Here is a 6,548-nt window from a genome sequence, read left to right as displayed (position 1 = left end):
ACCAGGGGAAACCTGAAAAAACCGGCTGCCCTAAAGCAGTCCCTCCCACCCCAAGCAAGAAACACTTAAAGGCAGGGCGCCTTTCCTTAAAAAGAAAGAGAGAGAAAAAAAGTGTTTATTATAGGCAACACCACAATTGGGAACTGGTATTTGTCTACACCAGGTGAGTGCAATTTTTCATCTTCCAATGGCGGTCTCAACCTTGAGGTGAATCCACTGGCCAAAGATGCCTTTCTAGGAAGCAGAGCTCCCTGGCTGGGCTAAGATAGATCAGATCGATCTTAGGTCAATGGTAAGACCTATGTGGTTCATGAAGTCTTGGCTTTTCGGCGTTGGGTCCCCCAAAGCAGAATGGAGATGGATAGAGTGGTGGATCCCAGAATCCCAAAGAACATAAGCAGTGAGAACGAGCCCTGTGAACAACAGACCAAAAAACATCCCCATACAACGTTACACGGAGGGCCACATCCTAATACCTAATTCTTTCCTAATATACCTATCACCTCGTCTAGGGCAATTCTATAGTTTTCCCCCTATAGGTAATTTGTATTAGCTCCTCGTCTTGTGGATCTCCTTTCTGAGAAGACTCGCTCTATGCATTCCTTGTATGCCTAGTTAGAAGGCCTAATTCCTCACCTGGCGCATACACTTGTATCCATGGAAACCATCAGCACAAACACACTGCAAAAGACCTGGACCATCAGGTACACAAGATCCATTCTCAGGACACATTTCTGTGGGCCAGAGAGAAAGAACATCACTGCATACATCTCATTAGGCATATTTCTCAAATATCTGTTTCAACTTAGTCTCTCAATCATTGCTAGGATAAAGGACGAGGAAAGACGATTACAGATAAAAACAGTAACAATAATGTCAGGCCTCTGAGCCCAAGCTAAGCCATCATATCCCCCGTGACCTGCACGTAAACATCCAGATGGCCTGAAGCAAATGAAGATCCACAAAAGTGAAAATAGCCTTAACTGATGATATTCCACCATTGATTTGTTTCTGCCCCACCATAACTGATCAATGTACTTTGTAATCTTCCCGACCCTTAAGAAGGTTCTTTGTAATTCTCCCCACCCTTAAGAAGGTTCTTTGTGAGATCCACCCCCTGCCCGCAAAACACTGCTCCTAACTCCACCGCCTATCCCAAAACCTGCAAGAACTAATGATAAGCCACCACCCTTTGCTGACTCTCTTTTCAGACTCAGCCCTGTAAGTCTGCACCCAGGTGAAATAAAGCCTTGTTGCTCACACGAGCCTGTTTAGTGGTCTCTTTACACGGACACGCGTGAGACAAATAATATATCTTAAGATCTTTTCTTTCAAAGGGGTTAGAGCCCCAGAACTCTGAATGAAAGGCACTTAAGTATCTTTGTCTTTCTGATCTAAAATGGAAAATACAAGGGAGAAAAGACAATTCCCAGAAGTTTGGAGGTAAGACAGCATACCTGGGTCCCCAGTGTTATTGCAAAGGTTCTTTTGCCCTTGACAGATTTGGTTGTCTATATAAGAGGTGATAGTATTCCAGGCATTAATTCCTCCAGGACAGTTGACATCTTGTGGCAGTATCCTAAAGAGAAATGTGGTCATAACATGCAAACTTGCTCAACTCACAGCATTACCCTTCTTTGATTCTCTTCCCCATACCCTTACTCACAGAGTCTGGAGCTGAGTAAAGCCATGGAAGGTGTTGGCCAAGTCACCTTTGAGGGGGTTTGCTTGCAGGTCTCTGCAAAGCACACAATGTTAGCACTTTCCCATCAACCTACACTATATTAGCCTTTTGGGTGGGAGGCACCTAACTACTTACATGATGACAGTGGTATGTGCCTGATGAAAGTTTGGACCAGGGTCCTCCAGAGAACAGTTCTGGAGATCCAGCCTGAGGAAATAAAGTAATCAATATAACTGTGTGTTCCTCTTTTTCTTCAGCCACAGCACGGTTTGTATTTTACTACACAACCCCCTTTTCAGCTAATAATAATTGAACACAGCTGTGTTCAGAGTCATACCCTAGGAGCTGTGGTAGACATTTTAATTCTGCATTATCCAATAGAATCACCACTTGCCACATGTAACTACTTAAATTTAAATTAATGTACCTTAGGTTGGGTGTAGTGGCTCACTCCTGTAATCCCAGCACTTAGGGAGGCCAAGCGGGGAGGATCACTTGAACCTAGGAATTTGAGACCAGCCTGGGCAATATGAGTGAGACCCTCACTCTATAGAGAAAAATTAATTTAACCTAAAAATTCAGTGTCTCATTTGCACTAGCCATATTTCAAACGCAAATGGAATAACCACATTAGTAGCTACTGTACTGGTTAGTACAGATATGGAACATTTTTTTTGTTTTTTCAGACAGAGTCTTGCTCTGTTGCCCAAGCTACAGTGCAGTGGCATGATCTCGGCTCCCTGCAACCTCTGATTCCCAGGTTCAAGCAATTCTCCTGCCTCAGCCTCCTGAGTAGCTGGGATTACAGGCATGCGCCACCATGCCTGGCTAATTTTTGTATTTTTAGTAGAGACGGGGTTTCACCATGTTGGTCACGTTGGTCTCGAACTCCTGACCTCATGATCCGCCTGCCTTGGCTCCCAAAGTGCTGGGATTACAGGCGTGAACCACCACGCCTGGCCCAGAACATTTTCATAATCACAGGAAGTTCTATTGGCCAGCACTGTTCTAATCGGTTATGCATCTATTGGGAGAAATCTGTGTTTCTTGTCTACATTAGTGAATCTCATCCTATGATTTTCAGATCCACAGAGAGCCTTTAAATTAAAAAAAAAAATGCAAGTCACATAAATGAAAGTTTTTTCCACATGTATTTTCTTTTTTTTTTTTTTTTTTTTTGAGACGGAGTCTTGCTCTGTCACCCGGGCTAGAGTGCAGTGGCCGGATCTCAGCTCACTGCAAGCTCCGCCTCCCGGGTTTACGCCATTCTCCTGCCTCAGCCTCCCGAGTAGCTGGGACTACAGGCGCCCGCCTCGTCGCCCGGCTAGTTTTTTTTTTTTTTGTATTTTTTAGTAGAGACGGGGTTTCACCGTATTAGCCAGGATGGTCTCGATCTCCTGACCTCGTGATCCACCCGTCTCGGCCTCCCAAAGTGCTGGGATTACAGGCTTGAGCCACCGCGCCCGGCTCCACATGTATTTTCTACCACAGATTGGTTGTAAACTGCAGGACATTAAGGATCATGCCACATTATTTTTTTTCTTCAATATCTACTGCTATCCATTCCTTTATTCTGCAAATATTTACTGAGTCCCTACAAACTGCAAACACTGGGAGAATGTTAAAAAATATATAACACAGTATCTTAGCCTTTGAGTGGCTTACAATGTAGTTAGAGGAACAAGACCACTGCCCAAAATAAAAGCACTGTAAACATTACAATATAAAAGAAACCACAGGATAGTGTATAAATATATTTGAGTGGACACTAAAGATTACAGAAAATTTTTTAAGAATGTATTTTTTAAGAATGTATTACTGAATCACTTGAACCCAGGAAGCAGAGGGTGCGGCGAGCCGAGATCACGCCATTGCACTCCAGTCTGGGCAACAAAAGCGAAACGCCATCTCAAAAAAATGAATAAATAATAATTAAAAAAAGGTATTACTCTGGAACTTAGTAGTAGGAAATATTCACAAAAGATGTTGGAAATGAAGGATGGATATGTCCTAATTTGGTGGAGGAAGGCAATTTCAGGTATGGAGCGAGGCCTGAACAAAGATAGAATGCCATTGAGGGTAGGCAAATCTGGCTGGTGCAGACCATTATGGAGGTTTGAGTGGACAAGTAATTGGAAATAATGTTGGAAAAGGGGGTTGGGACTAGTGTATGGTAGTTAATGGTTTGAATTTTGTCCTGAGAGCAAGTTACTAACTACAGTATTAAAGCAAGAGAGTGATATTGGAAAATGTCGGTTTTCTGAAAGCTTAATATAGAGAGGTATTTAGGTAGATGAAGGAAAGAAGAGAATGGAAGTAAAACATAACATTTTGAGTTTGAAGTTAGGGTGCACTCAGTAGGAAATGCTTAATAGGAAGCTACAGGTACTCACGTGTACCTGGAGTGTGGAAAGGTAAAAAGACACTAAAGAGATCTAGTTTTGGTAGACATCTGCGTGATGGTTACAGCTGAAACCATAATAGGTGGATTCTTAAAATAATATAAAGGTAGAAAAGCAGCCAGGCTAAGGAATGGCCTGTATCCAGTATCTAGGGATGTCTTCCCCTCACCCCAAGATGGTGCCCTTCTGATTCAGGCAGCAACGGGCACGCAGCATTAGTTCTCGTGTCGTTTTACAATAAAGGGCCACTTTTGACAAATTTTGCACACTCCCTGGACATTGAGTGCATATCTGCAGAAGAGAAAGAAACATTAGAACTCCAGAAAGAAAAGCCAAGAAAAGAACAAACGGCCATCAAGAATTAACTGCCAGTACACGTTTCCAGAATTCCTCTAACCTGGGGCCGATAAATGGATAAATGGCTCGTGTCCTACCCTTGTAACAGGCTAGGCTAGGAGATGCCATGTCTTCCCCTAGAGTCCAGCGCCGAATCAGCTCCCCAGACACTTTCAGTACCAGACAGACATCAGCCAGGGAAGGTCCTCATCTCTGAAGATCACTATTCAAACATATTTATTATGCTCTCTGCAGAGACTTCTCAAGTTCCAGTTTGGCCCGGTGTAAAAGGACCGGAGGTAGGTAAATAATTCACCAAGCATTACAAAAGAAAGTACAGCCCTACCACTGCACGATATATGGTGTTCGGGCGTAGAGAGAGCTTGCACAAGAGCCAGAGGACCCGTCTGTAGAACTTAGAGTTACTCAAAAATTAAGGGACGAGATCAAGTTTCACAGATCTTTGAAAGTCGGCAGGACTGGGGCGCCTAAGGCCTGCACGACGTGAGTACTCGGGAACAGGACCCAGCTGGGCAGGGTCGGAAAGGGGCAGGGACGAAATCAGAGCCGCAGGCCGGCCGAGTGGAAGGGGGAGCCGCGGACGAGCGAGACGCACGGCTGGCCAGCGACCCTGCTTCAGCCCGACCTCAAACTTGCTTCTGTACCTCGGGTAGCGCCAGAGCCCTTTCCACGCCCAGAGCGAGGAGCAGGGCGGCAGCCCAGCGCACCAGGGTCGTAAGACTACCCGGGCCGTGAGGCGCCATTTTCCGCTCCCTTAGTTCTCCGGTTCTCACGCGACCCGGTCCCGCGGCCCCGCCCCGCAGCGCGACAGGCCCTCTTCCCCGGGCGTGGCCTAAGCGACCGGGTCCAGTCGCCCTGGGGCTAGCTGGGGGTTTCTCCTGCTCGCGGAGCTCTGCGCTGGTCTTCATGCGCCCCAGCCCTCTTTCGGGGACACTAGCCTCCCCCTATTCCTTTTCCCCTTTAGTGAAGGCGACCCCCCTCGCCGCGCGGCTTCCCGGAGCCGACTGCATGCTCCCTCAGCCCGGTGTTCCCCCGCGTCCGGAAGCCAAGGTCGCGCCTTCGCAGAGACTCGGGTCCCTCCATCCGCCCTCAGTAAACATGGCGGCGCAGCGAGCGGGGCGGGCAGGGGGCGGGGCCCCCGCGGGCTCCTGGCCAGGGCGCAGCGGCCCGGCACTGGCTACCCACGTGTGGAGACCGGGCAGGTGGGCTTGCAGAGCGTGAGCCGGTGCGGAGAGGCCTCAGGGAGCGGCGTCTGAGCTGGGGCGGGAGCAAAGGGGCAAGGGGGCGGGGAGGGGCGGAGCGAGCCGGCCTCCGGCGTGGGACTGAGAACATACGAAGTGTGCGCGGTAAGGTGGTGGTCTCCGCCGCGTAGAGGAAAGAACAAGGGTGAGGGTGATGGAGCAGAGAAGGGCAAATCGCAAACTCCGGCGGGAGAGCACGAGCCTGGATCGCCCTGGGCACGTAGTCCCCTTCACCTCAATCCTGATAGCGCGTAGCGTCCCGGAGCCTGGCGAGGAGGTAGGAGCGGGATAGACGTTTCCCTAACTCATTTTCTTTGCCTTCCCAGGAAAAGGGTGCGATGTTGATCTCAGGAAGCACAAAAGGATCTTCCTAGCCCGGACTAAACCACGGAGGTAAGGGAGTGCGTCGCTGCCCCAGGGGTGGGCCAGCGCCCTAACTGAAGGGCGCCAGGGGATCCCTGCTCCCGGAGTGACAGTGTTGGTTAGGGCCAGCCAAAAATCTCCTTAATGCCAACCCAAGCGATCATCTCGAGTAGCCGACCCATGCTTCCCTTCCACATTCCCCCCATGGTGTCTACCTGAAAGCTCCTGAAAGGTTTACGTTTAGCTCGCTGGCAAGTTTTCTAAGGTGTTAGTAGCTAGTAGCATTTTGAGGGCCCCTAAAGCCTTTCACACCTTGAGGAATTATAAGCTCCAGGACAGATTTTGAGGGAATCTTTTTGGAACAGTTAGTCCTGCAGTGGTCTCATTGCCTGTTGTAGGAGTCAGTATGATCCACTGCAGTGTGTGACCAAAGTGAGTTCAGGTTTTTTTTTTGTTTTTTTTTTTTTTTGAGAAGGAGTCTCACTTTGTTGCCCAGGCTGG

The 6,548-nt window shown here is 48.1% G+C and overlaps 2 protein-coding genes across 10 annotated transcripts in view; one reads left to right on the top strand and one right to left on the bottom strand.

Annotated features, from left to right (window-relative positions):
* Window positions 1-86: 86 nt before the first annotated feature.
* ATRAID (all-trans retinoic acid induced differentiation factor) lies at window positions 87-5,695 on the bottom strand. Of its 3 annotated transcripts, none has more exons than XM_023229938.1 (7): window positions 5,629-5,695; window positions 4,256-4,377; window positions 1,820-1,891; window positions 1,667-1,738; window positions 1,458-1,579; window positions 637-734; window positions 87-413 (listed from the first exon to the last, which is right to left on the bottom strand). In XM_023229938.1, exons 2-7 carry the CDS (start codon window positions 4,300-4,302, stop codon window positions 309-311), a joined length of 516 nt encoding a protein of 171 aa, XP_023085706.1. In that variant the 5' UTR covers window positions 4,303-4,377; window positions 5,629-5,695; the 3' UTR covers window positions 87-308. The 3 variants fall into 3 exon arrangements, with proteins under 3 accessions (XP_023085706.1, XP_023085704.1, XP_023085705.1); XM_023229936.2 differs by having other exon boundaries at window positions 5,088-5,632; XM_023229937.1 differs by lacking the exon at window positions 5,629-5,695 and adding an exon at window positions 4,521-5,081.
* Window positions 5,213-6,548, top strand: part of SLC5A6 (solute carrier family 5 member 6) — a 13,569-nt gene continuing 12,233 nt past the window's right edge. For 2 of the 7 annotated variants that reach the window (XR_002735241.1, XM_023229929.1), the window contains exons 1-2: window positions 5,510-5,645; window positions 6,011-6,077. The gene's annotated coding sequence lies outside the window, so the exon portion shown is untranslated. Of the gene's footprint in view, window positions 5,830-6,010; window positions 6,078-6,548 lie in introns of all 7 variants that reach the window. The other 5 variants (XM_023229931.1, XM_023229935.2, XM_023229933.2 and 2 more) reach the window with 5 other exon arrangements.

The sequence above is a fragment of the Piliocolobus tephrosceles genome, chromosome 15, assembly GCF_002776525.5.
Source record: "Piliocolobus tephrosceles isolate RC106 chromosome 15, ASM277652v3, whole genome shotgun sequence".
NCBI lineage: Eukaryota > Metazoa > Chordata > Mammalia > Primates > Cercopithecidae > Piliocolobus > Piliocolobus tephrosceles.
This window is presented reverse-complemented; position numbering and strand designations above follow the sequence as displayed.

What these genes read in the sequence shown, in the direction of transcription:
- ATRAID (XM_023229936.2), bottom strand. Translation starts at nt 5,351, where the DNA reads ATGAAGACCAGCGCAGAGCTCCGCGAGCAGGAGAAACCCCCAGCTAGC. An exon ending in GCACATACCACTGTCATCAT is followed by an intron (nt 1,739 to 1,819) that starts GTAAGTAGTTAG and finishes TGTGCTTTGCAG; the next exon opens with AGACCTGCAAGCAAACCCCC. An exon ending in CAATAACACTGGGGACCCAG is followed by an intron (nt 735 to 1,457) that starts GTATGCTGTCTT and finishes TCTGGCCCACAG; the next exon opens with AAATGTGTCCTGAGAATGGA.